We start from the raw sequence: 18,200 nt of genomic DNA on the forward strand, positions 1-18,200 counted from the left end.
TTTAGATACATTTATCTCCATGCTGTAGTGAGATTTCAGAAAATTAATTCAAAAGAAATGAACACAGGATATAACTTGCTGAGTCTATGTTGGTTAGTCTGTGGGAATGAAAAATTTCCAAAAAGGAAGGAAGGAAAGAAAAAGCGCCTTGAGGGAAGAGCTTGGAAAGGAATTCACAATCAGGAAAGATAAATATGCAGAAGCAACTTATACTCCTGTGCACATACTTGCTGACTTAAATTAATATTGGGCAAGGGAAAGTATTTTTTGAGAACCTGAACACCAAGAAATGGAAAGCAAGATAGATTATCCAATAACATTTGTCAATAAAAAGATGTTTTTTAAAACCACAGTCCTTCAAAAGTGTAAAATTTGAACAGAGTTATCACAGGCCATCTTGGTGAGAAGAAAGTAAATGTTGATACAGTGTAGTTAAAGCTTGATGTGCTGCTGAGGATGTGATTTCATTGCAAGATATTTTAGGAATTCACCACCATGAAATAAAACTCTTTTCCAATTACTTGGTCATTTTCAAAGTGCAGGTAAAGGGAATCAAGTCTGACAGAGAGTGGATTTCTAATACTCATCTTTGTGCAGGTAAAGGGAATCAAGTCTGGCAGAGGGTGGATTTCTAATACTCATCTTTAAAGTGGGGCCAAAAATTGCCATCTTGGAAGTTAGAATGAAGGCAGGGGGGTTAGGTTTCTGGACAGATGCTGAAGCAATCCATGAGGGTTTTGCAAAAACCTATAGAACAAAGAGTGACCTTTGCAATCTGATGAAGCGAAAACCATGCTGGATCCACTTCCTCTCCATAAAAGTGTGCTGGACATGGTAGATTGTAAGGTACAAGGAGGCATTCTCTCCATGTCAGGAAGTTCTGGTCTCCTTCAGTCTCACTCTAGTGTTCAGTGGACTCGCCCAGAGACATTTTGTTGAGTGATCTTCATAAAAAAACTGAAGTCCTTCATCAGAGTGGCTCAGGAGCTCTTAGAAATCCATCTTGTTCAAGGTACTGTTCTCAGAAACACAAGGAGCCACTTCAGGAAGAGGTACTCTTATGAGCCAGACAGAAAGAGATAAGCTGACCAAACTTGGAGGAGAGGAGGCTAAACACTTGATATTAGTTTCTGGGCTAGTTACTTGTTCATTATGGAGTTGAAGACTAACTCATCCTTTCTTTGCACAGTTCCTCAAAGGGGAACTTAAAAAGCAACGTAGTCTTGAAATAATATCACAACGTGGTTGAGCAATTTTAACATTTCTTGGGGGTTATTTTTATCAGACAAGGATTGAACTGAAGTCATCATTTTCACACTGTCATTGAATACTTGTGTTTTCTGCTTTTATCCTGTCTTGTCAGTCATATTTCAATTCAGGATAAATATTTGCAAAATGTGTATTCAAAGATGCCTCTAAGAATAACCCATTTACTATTAATGGAGTCATGAATTAAGGAGAGATCACATGTATTTAATGACTGAGAATGTCCCTAAATGAAATTCACCACCAAAATATTAATATTAATGGTTTATTCCTTTAAACCATACCTGGCATTAGTCCCCAAGTGACTTTTATATATATATATTTTTTTCCTTCTATAAGGCATCATAACCATTTTTTTAAATTTCTTACTACAAACTATTTTAGTTTTCTAACTAAAAAATGATCAAATTTAAAAAAAAAAGGACGACACACCCTTGATTGGGCCATGCTGGGAACTTACTCCCTATCCATTGACTGTGCCTTGTGGCATAGGGGTTCATATTTCTTCCCCAACCAGGAACCTGACCCATGCCTCCTGCAATGGAAGCATGGGATCATGATCAGCTGGATTCCAGGGAAGCAGCATGCTCACCTGATTCTCCAGCTTCACTTCTCTCCTCACTGTCTCTCTCCCATTCCCTTCTCACCGTTCTGTCTCTGCTAGCCCCCTCCAACAAAAGCTTTGAAACGTGACCTCCCTTGATTTAGGCACTGTTGTGTTTACAGTTCTCAGACAGGCGTGTTCAGGGGAGTTCTCACCATCCTAGGCTTTTACGACCTTTGGGAAGAGGCTGGGAGGTGGAGTGAGGGCAGAGCCTCTTCTCCTGTGAGAGGTGGACAGCTGTATAAGAAATCTATGGTGGCAACACAGAAAGGCCCATAGCCTGGCTTACATACTACATTTGAACTTGAATTCTGGCAAGTCAGAGCACACATGCCTCCTATTACTGGAGTGTATAGAAATACCCTGTGAAGTCTGGGTGTGAGTGAGACTGTTCAGACAGGGCAGATCCTGACTGAGCCAGGCTCTCCTGGAATCATCAGACTGAATCAAGTTCAAACTAATGAAAATATTTATGAACTTAAAAATACATTATTTAGGGACTTACTTGGAGGCCCAGTGGTTAAGTATCCATGCTTCCACTCCATGGGGTGTGGGTTCGATCCCTGGTTGGGAAACTAAGATCTTGCTTGCCCCATGGTGCACCCAAACAAATAAATAATAAAAATAAAAGACATTATTTAAATATAGTCTCTTTTCCCTGAAGTCTTTTTTTTATTTTTTATTTTTTATTTTTATTGGAGTATAGTTGATTAACAATGCTGTGTTAGTTTCTGGTGCACAACAAAGTGATTCAGTTATACATGTTTATGTATCTATTTTTGTACTTCACGTCTCTCTGACTTAAAGTATTTACTTGTATAGTAAGTAAGGCTTGGTGACACAGGTAGTGCCATTTCCTTGGCAAAGGTCTAAAAGGGTTTAATTATCTTAATAGAAAGCTCTGTAGATATGACAGCTAGCATATACTCAGGCAAGAAGAACAGAGTTTCTACCATACAGATTTTAAAAGTCTCCCCAAACTTTTCAAATATTTATGGGATTTAAATTTTCAAATGCTTCCTTCAGGTATTTATTACATATGTGTTTATGCATTAAAATATTTATGAATGGAATGTTTGTATCCGTTGTCTATTTGCTTGGCCTTGTAATGTGGTTCTGTAAGGGCAGCTAAGGATATTAACATGGGAGCAAGGTTAGAATGGTAATCACTTGTCACGGAGATAAGTTGAAACCCAAGAGAGAAGTTCCTTTCAGAAGTTAGTGCCCTGATTTAGCACAGCACCGTGATGGTGCCTTGAGAGCTAGGATATGCTCCTCTTGATACGTGATTGCTGTGGGAAGGGTAGTAATATCCATTTTCATTCCTCCGGGAGAGCTAAAGCAGGTGTAAACACTGTTTAAGAAAGCACATAGGGCACTTCTGGAATTCATCATGAAAACAGTCAACCTGTCCATCTGCCTTAAGAATTCCACAAGTCAAATACATTGACAGTCCATTTTAAAACTGTTGCTAGGGTGTATATTATATCAGACCCGTCTTTTGTGTTTATTCTTTTATATGGGGGACATTTTACTTTGGACTAGAGATAGAAATTTGTGAGGATGGGCTTCAACCGCGTAGTTTTAAAAGCTGGAGAGATTTCAGCACACTCTGTCTTGGTTTGATTCTAAATGAAGACTTAAAAGCTCATTTAAAAATATATAACATTATAGATCTTTTAAAAAGCATCCTGGAAATTGAGGGTATGCTAAAAGTTAGAGTGCTTGAAAATGACCCAGGAAATCTAGAAGTCAAAACCAGAGTGTTTTGTATTTTAATTAATCTGTGATACTGCTTAGTGAAGTTGGTGGTATTTATACAGGAAGGTAAAAGTACTTGCTTTTTAAGAAGGAAATGTACCAATGAGATCCAGTTTCCTTGACCCATGAATAATTCCCTTGTAAACAGAGTGAAACAAAATTAACAGTCAGGCAGGCCCTGGGTTTAATTGCCAGTGCCTCCACTTGCTCTCTGGATGACCTTGGACATATTGCCTACTTTTTGTAAGCCTCAGTGTCTTTAGCTTTAAAATGGGCATAATTACTTGCACCTATTTCTTTGAGTTATGAGGATGAAATGAAACAGTGCATGTGGGAATGAACCTTACACGGCGTGTGGCACATTGGACATAATTGAAATATGGTGGTGGTTCATAGATTAAGAAAAACAAACAACAGGAGAAAAAATTCAGTGGGCTCACTCAAATAGGCACTTGCATACCAAATGTTAATTTCTGAAATGCTTAACGTTAAGCTTCAACTCAGAACAGATTTGCATATAAATATTTGAAAATAGCAAAGGAATGATAGGAGGAAAATAAATAAAAGAATTCTACTTACACGTATGTTGAGTGGTTATCTGTTACATCTCATCAAACCTTGAAGATGGCAGAAGTACTAAAAAGGCTTGCGAATAGGATCTGATCTGCCTAGAAAACTCTGGCTACCAAAAACACCCAAGAATTCTAAACGGGAACCTCTGCACAATTCAGTAATTATAATCACTCTAATTACAAGGAAACTTTCCTTTTGGTATCCTGATGGTGATTTCCCCATGGCCCAAGCAATCTTGTGATTTCCCAGAGAGTCTCCATAAAGTTAATTACAGTACATAATATGAAGTTTTTTTAAAGGACCAATACATGTTTATGAAACTTCTGGCAAGTCACATTGACAGGCTTTGCAGTCTACTAGTCCTTTGTAGGGGCACAGCGGGTAGACTTTATGAAATACCACTTAGATTTACCTTGGTTGTGCCGGTTAACTGCAGTCATAAAAACAGACTAATATTATGCTGTTAATATTGTGATAACGGTAATAAATACATGCCACCCATAAAAAAGATGGTCTTCAATTTTTGAGCAGTTTTTACGTGCCAGGCACGAGCCCAAACACTTTTCCTCCCAGGTAGTCTTTGCATCAGTGTTCTTAGATACTTCTGTTACTCTTTATGTGTAGATGAGGAAACTCAAGCATAGAAAGTCTAAGTAACTTTCCTTCAAGTCCCAGCTAGTAAATTGCGAAGTTTGGGTTGCAAAGCCAGGTAGTCTGAGTCTAGCCTCTGACCTTGTAACCAATACACCCGACAAGCTTGAGAAGCACCACGCCCCCCTCTTGGAGGGTCCCAAGGTATACTGGCACAATTAAGGGTCCATAGGGAAAACAAAACACAGACACGCAAAAACATTTCTGTTTCATCCACTGTTTTTCACCCTTACTTGGCCACAGATTACTGTTCCCTCAGACTCTGGTGCAGCATTTGGTAAAACAGGTTCTAGGGGAGACGTCGTTCTGAAGCATGAACTAGATTCACAGTTTTGTTCACCTGATTGAGTTACATTTTCTTGCTAATCTTGTACCACCACTATCCAGATCATAAGCTTTAGGGCTGGAATAGAAACTGTCAAAATCATATTTAAGCTGTCTCATTTTGCAGAGAGTTTTAAAACCTTAAACACATTTCCACAGTAATAAATACAAAATAGAAATAGTAGCAAGGGCACTGGCTGCAGTCCGTGTATGTTGAGTGTATGTCAGATACAGTGCTAAAGATTTCATACACTTTAATCCAAGAAAAGGGATGATTATTGTCCCATCCCTTTCAAGGAGAAGACGACATACAGATAGTGAGTCAAGGACAAAGAGATTTGAACCTGGGTCTGATCTCCAGGCCTTTGCTTTTAACAGCTATTTGTAATGAAAATAGAATAACGGAAAGTCAGACCTAAGCTGAGTAGCGTTTTTAGCGAAGTACAGTGGAAGATAGAGCACAAATAAGTGGGATTAGTGAGATATCCATAGAAACTCCGTTATACGTGATGGGTAGATACATGTATTCCACAAACTATGGAGTGCCTACTGCAAACCTCAGAACTCCTAGAAACTTATAGACTTCATGGTACACTGTGAAGTAAAAGGGTAGTTTACAGGCTAATCTAAGAACTTCACCCCCACATTTAGCATTTTCTTGATTAGAAAATGTGTGGCAGGTTCCAAACTGTCAATCTAAAAATAAATTCAAATAGTGCAGCTTACTCATCATTGTTTACTGTCTGCTTTGATCTTAATGGAGAAGTAATTAGTAAAATAAGACTGATACTATGTAACTTATTTTAATATATTTTTATATATGCACGTCAGTTAGCAGTCTGTAGGCTTGTTCATGAGTGTTTTCAAATCCTAGGTTTCCAAGCTCCCAGAGATTAATGAAGTTGTTTATGAATGTGTTTAGTGAAGAAGAAAGTCAATTTACATAAGAATATAATCATATTTGTTACATTAGGGTGGCTTCCTGATTTGTACAACTTAGATTTACATACATAACTCTTCATGAGTGATACTAGGCAAGATCTCACAAGAATTCCACATTTTTAGTTGTATTTCATTAAAAGCTTTGGGGAAGAAAGTAGATGTTCTCTGTATGTGTATTTATTAGTAGCAAGAAGTTAGAACACTGACTATTCACATGAGAAAATCAAGCAGACTCACTAAAGATCACCGATAAATTGCAGGGACATTAGCAGAGACATTTATTATTAGCCTGTAAAAGTCTGGGAAATAATTTTGCAGTGATTTGATGGGACTGCCCTTTTCAAGTGATGGGGGAAGAGTGAAAGGCACCTACCTTGGCTGTGATTTCTAAAGTACCATTTTCTTGGGCAAACTCTTTATCTCATTTGTCGAGATACCTAGTTGGAGGAATGCCATGGGGGTGTACATGGCTCACATCATAGAAGATCTTAGAATGGTTCTTTACACTCTTGTTTAGAAATTCAAGTCAGAACATTTTGAAATGGTGACAGAGAATTCAGATGTCATTCAGGTGTGGGGCTTCTGCACACCTAATTTGATGATGTCTTCTCCGGGGCCTTCATTTCATGATGCTCTGTCTTACCCTGCAGAGTCTTCGAATGCCACTCTGCTGACCAATGCAGAGAAGATAGCCACCATCACCACCACACACACCCCTTCGCAGCAAGGAGCCCAGGAGACCAGGTCAGACACGACTTTGGCTTCTTTTGTTACTTTCAGGGGAAAAAAGTAACTCCTGGTGGTGTGATGATACTTCTCTGATGCTTTCTCAGGCTCTCCATGGGTTTCTTTTATCTTTTTTTTTTTCTCTTGCTTTGGCAGGAATACCACCAAACCAAAGCCAGAATCTCAGTTTGAATTCAAAGCACCCCAGGCAACACAGGTGAGGACTATGTCTCTTTTTGCCTTGTTGGATTTGTACGTATCCTTCCAATTTTCTGAAGCTCTTTTTACCAGGTATCTTATAAGGTACTCTCAATTAACATAAATAACCTTTTATGTACTAAATATATACTAAACATGAACTCACATTGGGTTATCAAAATAACATTATTTTACTACCTGTGAAAAACATCCCTAGACATCCTTTTTCTGGAGGTAGGGGGCGAGGAGGACCAAACAAAATAAAATGCTACCAATTATCTCAATAATAGGTGATCAGAGAAAGAGCAAAACAGGAGATAGCTGGTCATGGTATTCGTAAAGGCATTTATGGCGAGAAAATGTCTTTTGGTTAAGCTGTTACTCAGACTTGTGAATTTCAGGTGAGGCTCCTAAAGCTACCTACCTGTCCCACAAGGTGGTAATGGGAGCGTGTACAAGTGATAATAGGTGAAGCAGTTTTGGGAGACATTGGGTGATACAGAGTTAAGTAGTTTTTTCTGTTTTTACTCCCCCTCACTGGCCTTCTCAAAGCTTTTCCTAATCTTTTCCCAATTCTCCTTAACCAGCATAGGAACCACTATCAAGGTGTGTGGAGCTTGTCGTTGCTATCCAAAGGATGAGATATTTTAGGGCCTTGGGCAGGGAGACTAAAACACCAGCAATGTGCAGGATGGTATTATTTAATGAAGGATTTTTCCTGTCACAAACGCAAGTCACAGCCTCACTGATTAAATTTTAATATATGCGTGTTGGTTTGCAATCTGTATGCACATTCATGAATGTTTTCACATTCTGGACCTCCAACCTCCTAAGGTTAATTGATATTAATAAACAATTAGGAACCACCAAGAAGGGGATACAAATTGTGCCTTTGGGTCAAATGAGCCATAATGGAGAGTGTTTGGGAAGAGAGAGAGAAAGGTGTGTCATTTTAAGTCCTCCCAGAATAACTGCATTTAATTTCTTTGAATAGGAGCAAGATTTTTACACTGTGGAGCTGGAAAGAGGAGCCAAGGGATTTGGTTTCAGTCTTCGAGGCGGTCGGGAGTATAACATGGACCTCTACGTTCTGCGCTTAGCAGAGGATGGTCCTGCGGAAAGGTGTGGGAAGATGAAGGTAAGTAAGGGCAAAGCATCTGGGATGGATGTAAAGAAGTCGTCTGCAGTGACTTCTTCACATCTTGTGATTAGAGCCTGCACGCTCGTGAGAATTACATGTTTCTACAGCTTTTCATCTCTCCCTCAAGCTTAGATGTATCTGTCAGAAATTAGGTGAGCTCTTCCAACTCTGGCATTGAATAAAGGATTAAAATCACCCATGAACTTACTAAAGTGGATATTGTCTGAATCCCATTTCCGAATCCCATTTCCAAATCCCAATCCCATTTTCCGTTTCTTAGACTTAATCTCGTATTCAGTTCAGTTGAGTTCAGTTCAGTCGTTCAGTCGTGTCCGACTCTTTGTGACCCCATGAATAGCAGTACGCCAGGCCTCCCTGTCCATCACCAACTCCCGGAATTCACTCAAACTCATGTCCATCGAGTCGGTGATGCCATCCAGCCATCTCATCCTCTGTTGTCCCCTTCTCCTCCTGTCCCCAATCCCTCCCAGCATCAGAGTCTTTTCCAATGAGTCAACTCTTCATATCAGGTGGTCAAAGTACTGGAGTTTCAGCTGTAGCATCAGTCCTTCTGGTGAACACCCGTGACTGGTCTCCTTTAGAATGGACTGGTTGGATCTCCTTGCAGTCCAAGGGACTCTCAAGAGTCTTCTCCAACACCATAGTTCAAAAGAATCAATTCTTCAGTGCTCAGCTTTCTTCATAGTCTAACTCTCACATCCATACATGACCACTGGAAAAACCATAGCCTTGGCTAGACAGACCTTTGTTGGCAAAGTAATGTCTCTGCTTTTGAATATGCTATCTAGGTTGGTCATAACTTTTCTTCCAAGGAGTAAGCATCTTTTAATTTCATGGCTGCAGTCACCATCTGCAGTGATTTTGGAGCCCCAAAAATAAACTCAGCCACTGTTTCCACTGTTTCCCCATCTATTTGCCTTGAAGTGATGGGACCAGATGCCATGATCTTCGTTTTCTGAATGTTGAGCTTTAAGCCAACTTTCTCACTCTCCTCTTTCACTTTCATCAAGAGGCTTTTTAGTTCCTCTTCACTTTCTGCCATAAGGGTGGTGTCATGTGCATATCTGAGGTTATTGATATTTCTCCTGGCAATCTTGATTCCAGCTTGTGCTTCTTCCAGCCTTACTTCCCTGGAATTCCTGGGTATCCAGGCATGCTTTGAGAGCAGGAAGCCATGTGGTTCTGTAGGTTCTGGGTGGTGAGCTCCATTCAGTCTCTCACTACTCACTGCCACCTTTCCCTGGCCTCAGGAATGAGTAACTGTCTTTCTTAACAGTGGGCCAAGGACACCATAGCATGAATATTCAAGATCATTTGCTAGTACTCAGTAATGCAAATTTTAAATGCACACATGCCAAAAAAACCGTTGTGTTCTATTTTGATATCTAATATCTCTTACCACATATGAATATGTTGCTCTTCTGGGCAGATCAGATGATTAAAAAAAAATCATTTGCTCATTTATATCTAGGGGGCATAGATTGAGACATACATAGGGAACAGTTTGGAAGGAATTAAAAGAAATCGAGAGTCAGCTCAGGAAAGGAAAAAAGTGAATAAAATTAGTCCTGAGCAGAAAGGGGGGAAAGTGACCAAAGATGAGGAATTTAATACTTGTAACTTAAGACAGAATCTTGAAGTTTATATTTCTGAAGACTGAATTTTTTAATAAGCTTTTTTTTTTAAAATTGAGAAAGTAAACCAGGAATGTGATTTTTTAGAATTAGATTAAAAAAATGATCCATAGTAAGAATATAATTTCTAAGGTCAAACTATGTACCAGTTTCTTATATATCCTTCTTCTCTACATACACATGCATAATTTGTGCATATACAGTGGTATATAGTCCTTCTGTTCATATTTCAAACACATGGGTTTTGCTTTGCCCTTTACTCATTTAAAAAAGTTTCTGATTGAAAGAAATACCATTATTATGATATTTTGTATCATGTTATATAGTTCACATGACATACTGTAACATTTAAGTGGACCTCAACATGGTAGGCATGAGCTGTTATCCTCCCCTTTCTCAGATGAGGAAATGAACTGCAAAAAAGTAGAGGACTTTGCCAAGATCCCTTGGCGAACAAGTGATAGGACTCAAATTCAGTGCTTTAAACTCCAGCACCAATCTTTCTCTCTTCTGCCTTCTAGAATATGTGCTTCTTGAGAGGAAGTATCTGGCCTCTCTTGTTCATTCCTTTCCCTCCAACGTATTAGCAGTCAGTGTATCAGCCAGGAGTGTGGTCTCATCTGAAGGCTCCTCTAGGGAAGGATTTGCCTCTAAAGCTTCATGGTTGTTGTCAGGATCAGTGTAGCTTGGACTGCTGGCCCGAGCCCTCTCTCATTTCCGTACTGTAGGCTCTGTAGGGCATCTCACGGCATGCATCCGAATAGACAAGTGAGAAGACAAATGAGGGCCAGTAAGGCAGAAGCCAAAATTATTTTGTAACCTTATCGTTGACCTCTCATCACATTTACCATGTTCTGTTTGTGAAAAGCAAGTCATTCACTCCAGCTCACATCCAAAGGAAAGGAGATTACATAGGATATGAATTCAAGGAGGCAAGGATCATTGGGGATCATTGGCAAGGATCATTCTAGAAGCTGTCGACCACATCCTCTTCCTTCAGCAACTTATATTTCCCTCTGCTTTATTTTTTTACCTTAGCACTTACAAGATCTAGCACACCATGTTTTTTTTTTTTTAAGTTGCCTGTTGTATTGTATTTCCCATATTAGAATGTCATCTCCTTGAGGACAGAGAGTTTGTGTGTGGCTTTTTTTTTTTCATTTCTGTCTCCTAAGTAATAGAAGATTTTTCTGGAACATGTTCAATGAGTAGTTGGTCAGTCAATAAGTGGAAGAATTTGACATTATAAAGCACCTCCATGGCTGATGAAACCCTTTGGTGATCTTCTCACTTGGCTCTCTCTTTCTGGCAGGTTGGTGATGAAATTTTAGAGATCAATGGTGAGACCACCAAAAACATGAAGCATTCTCGGGCTATAGAACTGATTAAGAATGGTGGCCGCAGAGTACGTCTGTTTCTGAAGCGGGGAGACGGCTCGGTCCCAGAATATGGTGGGTCAAACTATGAAAACATTCCTTCCTTCCCTGGCATGACTCCATGAATTTGTCTCCAGAACTGCAGCAGGAAAGTCTTTTTGTTTCCCCTATTCACCAGTGTCTTACCAGCCTCTCGCACCATGTGATTATTTGCCTCGCTTGTTCTGAAATCTCTACACATTTCATCCTTTTGCTTGCTCACGTGGACTGGGGCATGGTCTAAGACGAGATCTTTATATAGCCCCCTTTCTGATAATCAGAGAGAACATTTTGTCTAGTCCGACCAAGAGCGAAGGAATGTTTGTTTGAACTGTGCCAAACCGTTTCTCAGATCCAATTGTTAGCACAAAATGACTACTCCTTTTAAGAAGCAGGAAAGCAGGTTTCCTGAGTGATAATGTTGAGGCACAATTTTTTTTTTCTCCTCTCTGGGTTTTGATTACTTGATATCTTTATTTAAGAGGCATGAATTTTGGAGATGATTTGGGGGCCTTTGCTCAGCATCAAGGAGGTGTATACAGTTCTTCTGCATCCCTCCCACTAGTCCCTACCCCAAATCAGACCACCTGAGCCCACAACTACAAAACAAAACTGTTGAAACTTCAGCCATATGTTTTTAGGTGATAAAGGATGAAATCAATTCCCAGTGCCCATCATGAGGGAAACACATTACTATACCTTTCCTGTAAGGAAAGCCAGCTTATGCATAGAGTTCCTTTGTCATATCTGTAGACATGATTTGACTAAACAGCAATGATCTTTACATAGCTTAGTGTTCTGATGGCGAAATATTGTATATTATAATAATTACGTCCTATTTGAGATTCTTGTTTAAAATTTAAAGGAAAAAAAAAGCTATGCCCTAGATGTAGGGCTCTTCTTCCCAACCAAAGGTCTACAAAAGTTTCTATAGAAACTGTGATTGAATGGTCCCCATACACATCGGTCCCCTTTATTAGGGATTTATCTGTTGTTGCCCTCTTTTCTGAAAGTCATTTGGCACAATGCCCAGTTGCATTTTGGACTTGATGAGATCCTTAATTCAGATGCAGCTCAAGGAGAACGAGAACTCCTTTGAAGGACAGTCTTCCCAGGTGTTGGACATCCATACAGGTGCAAAATAATGAGGGGCCCGTGGGGGGGAGGGGTGGGTATCTGATGAGGCCCCTTTAGACATGCCCAACCACAGGGGAAGTATTTTGACAACGTTAAGATGCCACAGCTGTGCCCTGTACTAAACCTTGACTGTAGGTGTATCGATGCCACTGAAACTGTGTAACATTGTCTCCCTTTTCTGTCTTCCCTATGCTTCTGTTGGATGTGATCTTTCATTTGCGAGTCATCATCAGTAACCTGTGTACCTTCTCAAAACCTATGTCTGTTGCACTGAGGATGAAAATCCAACACTAACCAATGTTCTTTGGGCTAAAAATAAAGATCATTTCAATACACCGTTTTTTTTTTTTTTTTCCAAAAAGGGTTGAATGTGCCAGGGTTGTGCTACTGTAATGTCTCTATATGTCATTGGGACTAAATTTCTCTAATTCTATTGATTAGAGTCACAAATGGGTTATAATATGTTAAGTTCCAATATTTTTCTGACTTGATTGGAACCTGCTTCTCTGTGAGGCTATTTTTGTAATGAGTTTTTTGTACTTAATTTAACTGCCGCGGTCTTGGGGGCGGGGTGGGGGAGGGAGGGAACTTTGTTCTTTTGTTGTTTATTGTTAATGCTCTCCTATGCCAGCCTGTCATTGTTCCAGTTGTTTGAAAAAGAAAGAGTAAAAGAAAAAAAAGGATGCATCCATTGTCTGGGTTCTCTCACCTTATCTGGCTGTCTGAAAACGTCACTGTTCTGATTTTGGTCTCTGCAGCCTTATTTGAGTGTTGCCTTAGACTGTCTGACTGGACAAATAAACTCTCTTTACCCTATGTTAACAAATGCAGATTTTTTTTTCTTTCCTCTTTGTTATAGGGAATCTAAATGTTCAACTTTTTCTCTTTCTCTCTCTCTCTCTCTTCTCTGACTGTTCTTGGTGCTGGGCCCTCCCTTCTACAGCGATGATACCTCCTAATATCGCTGCATGTATGAGAAATGAAAAGCTCGGGGAGGCTTGCTTCTACCTTATGGGCCATAATCAAACTACGGTTTGTAGCTCAATCAATACTAGGTGTTTCTGTGCTGTGGCCTAATTTCCTCATTGCTTCTGCTTTAGCTCTGTTTTGATATGTTTGGCAATTCATTCTGAGCACCCTGCGTTCTTTGAATTGTAAGTACACCACTGACTCTGTGGAAGCCTTACTCTCCCTTCTCTTAAATATAGGTGTAGGAAACCCCAAGGTTAGATTTAGGATGGTCACTGAAGCCCCTTCCCTCACCTAGATCTTAAAATGACTTCATAAGCTTCTGTGTTTGTTATTTCTAGACACCTCCCCAGCCATTCCAAAAGAACAAATCTCAGATCACAAAGCTCTCACCTAGAGAGATAAGACTCTGCCAAAACAGGAAAATGAGATCTCCTACTTAGTTATCTCTTGTCGAATGACAGTCCAGGGGCCAAATCTTGTTCACAGCCTGTTTTTGAATTGATAAGTAAAGTTTTATTGGCACATAACCATGCCCATTTCTTGTATGTGTTGTCTGTGGCTGCGTTTGCCATATAGTGGCAGATGAACAGTTGTGACAAGCTACGTGGCATGCAAAAACCATAAATATTTTACTCTTTGGCCCTTTACAGAAAAAAAGTTTACTGATTCCTGCTTTAGGCTACGTTCTTGTTTTTGTTAAAACTCACCCTAGGTTTTGGGAGATCGTTCGTGAAAGATTAATTGCGTAATGTTGACCTTGTTGACTCATGAAAGATCCTTCAAGAGCACCCCTGATTTCTTAGTCTGTGACTGTGGCCCTGGTTTGTCCTCTGTGATGCAGCACGTCATTTCTGGTGCCCAGCCTGGAATGGGATAGCATGTATGACTTACTGGGTTTAGGTATGACAAGGCTTTGAAAAGAACTCTCATAAATCCAGGATGCTATTTAATGTTTTTGCAGTGTCATTTCGGATAGTTTAACAATAAACAGGAGCCTTTATGGGGCTCCCCTGCTTTTTAATCTATAGATGTCTTAAGGTTGTAAAAAGTCGCCCAATGAATCCACACCTTAGATGTAATTATGGCTGCTTTTATAGCATCAAGAAAAGTGCCTCTATGCAAACCCCATGTAATGTCAAATGTGCACTTGACAACCTCTCTTCCACTTCCTTTTATCTGTCAGATGACTCCACAGTTTAAAAACAGTTCCTTAAACATATGCAAAAATAAAGAAAATAGTTGGACGGCACTCACACAGGTAGAGAGAATGTTTAATGGACCCTCTCATAATGTCATATTTGCCTGTCGTCAACATCTGGCTGTGTTGCCACTGTCATCACCAGCCTGGATTTTTTTTTTTTTAATGAAAGTATACTTTGCTTACAGTAACATTCATAAAGCCTGAGGGCCCAGAGGAGTGAATTTCTACCTCTCTATGCACCCATTTAATCCCTACTCAGATCGAAACATAGATTCTTTCCATTCCCTTACAAAGTTCCCTCATGCCCCTCCAGTTCAACAGCCCAGATTTTTGTAAGCAAATTAAAACATTCTTGAAACAAAGGAATATTTTCTGTCATGGGGTGGGGGGAGATATCAGGGAGGAAGGGTGATGGCTGGGGGAAAAAAGAACAGAAGATACTAAAGGGCAGGGCCTTTTGATACCTCTAGACAGATTACTTGGGCTGTTCCTTTAAAGACTAAACTCATGACTGATGTTATAAGTTGAATGATCTGTATGAGTACAAAGATCGTAGGTTAGCTGCCAAAAGCCACAAGTACCAGTTTTTAACCATGGCTAGTTGGAGTTATACTTAAATTAACTAAGAGTCAGTTTGGCTTTGATTCTGACTGCTTTTAACAGTTGTTTGCTTGTTGTGACTAATGGGGTCTCAAGAGGGCGGGTGGGGACAGGAGCCAAGGTCCTTGATACCAAACTGTTGCTCTCGTTTCTCTTCCTGGCAGACCCCAGCAGCGACGGGAACGGCCCCCCCACCGGTCCACAAGGTGTTCCGGAAATGAGGGCTGGGCCCCCTGACCGCCGACAGCATCCATCATTGGAGTCCAGTTACCCACCCGATCTTCACAAATCATCACCACATGGGGAAAAGCGGGCACACGTGAGAGATCCCAAAGGCAGCAGAGAGTATAGCAGACAACCCAATGAACATCACACATGGAACGGAACTTCTAGAAAACCCGACAGTGGGGCTTGCCGACCCAAGGACCGGGCACCCGAGGGACGAAGAGACGCCCAACCCGAGCGGATGGTGACCAACGGCCCCAAGAGGAGGGCTCCGGAGAAGCGGCGGGAAGGCACGCGCAGCGCTGACAACACTTTGGAGAGAAGGGAGAAGCAGGAGAAGAGGAAGGAGGTTTCCCCGGAGAGGAGGCGAGAGCGGTCCCCGACCCGCCGGAGGGACGGCTCTCCAGGCCGGCGGCGGCGGTCTCTGGAGAGACTCTTGGATCAGAGAAGATCGCCCGAGCGCAAGAGAGGAAGCTCGCCCGAAAGGAGAGCCAAATCCACCGACCGGAGGCGGACCAAGTCCCCCGAGCGGAGGAGAGAGCGGTCCCTGGAGAAAAGGAACAAAGAGGACAGAGGCAGCCACCGGGAGAGGGACGAGACGAGTCTGAGACAGGACGCCGGCCGGAGTTCCAGACATCCCCCGGAGCAGCGGAGAAGACCTTACAAAGAATGCAGCACCGACCTCAGTATCTGAGAGCCTGCGTCGCATTCCCAGCCTTTACCATGTCAAAGGTTCGAAGAGGAAGCTCACAAACCTGGAATCATTTAGTTTCTTACCTAATGAAACATCTGACGTCAGCCTGATGATCCTCTGACTATCGACATTTGATGCATTTGAAATCTTATAAGAAAAAAATATATATATGAAAAGTGGTGTGCCTGATGTATCATATTAAAGAAAGTATTTTTAAATGCATACTTTTTTGGGAAATTATTTGCTAAATGCTTCCCCCAAGGGATATAAATTTTGTTTCTACATAAACTGTAGAATTGTTAAGAATTGTTCCCTTTGGGGGTGGGGGTGATCTTTTTCTCTCCGGGTTAATTGGGGCTGTTGATCATTTTCTCTAAGTAAGGAAAATTATTGATCAAATTTAATTAATTTGATGGAGACTGTTATGTACTGATGTAGTGTTGTAGTGTAGTTAGGTGTGTTTTTTTTTTTATAAAAGCAAAAAGGCAAAAGTTATATTTGTAAAAGCTGAGGACTCCTTGGAATAAATGAGGATTACTGATGATCCTAAAGTTAAGCAAACTGTATGAAGAGACTACTGTTGCAAATGAAGGATATTTATAGCTAAAGGACACAGCACAAAGCACAAAGAAATGTTATGTTCTCAAGTTATTCTCCATTCAGAAAACAGTTTGTACTCTCCCTGGCTATAGAAAGGTGCAGAGAGGAGAAGGTTGGTCACCGTTACCTAAATGCAGCCCACGCACAGATGGTCAGGTATTAGCATCACCAACATTGAATGAGAATCTCATTAAGGCAGTGCCATGAAAGTTTTGCTCAACTGCTAGAAGGAATGCACAGCAAACACCTTTGGTGTTGTCTTGCCTGATTTAAGACTGAAGAGTAAATGGCATGGGAGACAGTGTGGCGGTGTGAGGAGCCCTAAGAATCACTAGTACAGAAAGTTTCCCTTTTTATCATGAGCCTGTGGTTGCCCTTTGCCAAATTGGGGAGGAGGGAGTAAGCCTTGGTAGAAGGAACTTCTCTGTTGATATTTAAAGACATGAGGGTTGGGCATGCTCATTCTTAGAAATGCCAGTTTTCTTTGGAACCGTAATAAAAATCTCCAAAATGATTGAAAGAGAGAGAAGAATTCTATTTCATTGGTTCTAGATCTGGTTGACAAACATCTGCACTTATGACCCTGTCCTTTTAATCTTTGGGCAGAACAAAATATAGAAATTTTTCTTTAATAGAAGACATTCTTTTGCTGTCTCACAGGAGGTTGGTTGGGTCGGCTATAGCCCCGGGTTGTGGTTGAAATGAATTACTGCCTAGCTGAGCCAAAACCTTTGCTTGTACCTGTTGGACCACTACAACAAATCGCTGCTTATGATGCATTGCGTATTTCCGTAGTACTGTTTTGCATTTTCCATACAGACACCAAACTTCGCAAGTCAATCACTGTTGTTCTCATGGTACTGTTTAAAAAAAAAAAAAAAGGATAAAGAAAAAAAAATGGAGAAAACCAGCCAATTATCTTGTGTACAGAGTTAAAAATTGTAATTAATAGAGCCTGTTTTAAAAACAAACAACTGTTGCCTTTTTTTCTTGTATAAAAGAGAATTTATGACAAAAAAATTAGCTGTGAGGAATGTGACATGTGTTTATATTTCTGAATATGGAACAAATTGATTCATTGGGATATATTTTACTGTAAACTAAATCAGGTATGTAAAGCTGTTTTAAAAATGGGAGACTATATAAGTAATTCTCTAAAGCTTTAGTTGGTTTGAATATCATCATTTCCTCCATGGTGAGCCTGCTTGTGAATTATTAAGCACTTGTTTGCATTTCTGTTCTTCACTCATTTCTTGCAGTGTGCTGTGGACTTAATGCTCTTTCTGTATTGATGAAAAGCAGTATGTGGGCCAATCTTTTTATAAAACACTATGCATATATAAATATTACATTGTTCATAGCTTTATTTGACTTATGGGTTTATACAACATTACAATGAGTAGCTGTCCTTCTGTGGATATGCACAAACCAAGTTCATTTCCTGGAACAGACACAATGTACATTCTATAGCTAAAAAAGAGGAAAAAGTCTGAGACTGCTATTTTTGTCTTCAGA

General features: G+C 40.3%; 1 protein-coding gene across 5 annotated transcripts in view; it reads left to right on the forward strand.

Moving 5' to 3' along the window:
- MAGI1 (membrane associated guanylate kinase, WW and PDZ domain containing 1) overlaps nt 1-16,332 on the forward strand; it is a 645,224-nt gene extending 628,892 nt beyond the window's left edge. For 3 of the 5 annotated variants that reach the window (XM_068982975.1, XM_068982976.1, XM_068982974.1), the window contains 6 exons: nt 6,772-6,865; nt 7,004-7,064; nt 8,040-8,183; nt 11,154-11,292; nt 13,337-13,425; nt 15,331-15,508. In XM_068982975.1, coding sequence (XP_068839076.1) covers nt 6,772-6,865; nt 7,004-7,064; nt 8,040-8,183; nt 11,154-11,292; nt 13,337-13,425; nt 15,331-15,387 — 584 coding nt within the window. In that variant the 3' untranslated portion in view covers nt 15,388-15,508. Of the gene's footprint in view, nt 1-6,771; nt 6,866-7,003; nt 7,065-8,039; nt 8,184-11,153; nt 11,343-13,336; nt 13,426-15,330 lie in introns of those variants that run through there. The other 2 variants (XM_068982973.1, XM_068982978.1) reach the window with 2 other exon arrangements.
- Nucleotides 16,333-18,200: the final 1,868 nt, after the last annotated feature.

This window comes from Capricornis sumatraensis, chromosome 10 (genome assembly GCF_032405125.1).
Source record: "Capricornis sumatraensis isolate serow.1 chromosome 10, serow.2, whole genome shotgun sequence".
Taxonomy (NCBI): Eukaryota; Metazoa; Chordata; class Mammalia; order Artiodactyla; family Bovidae; genus Capricornis; species Capricornis sumatraensis.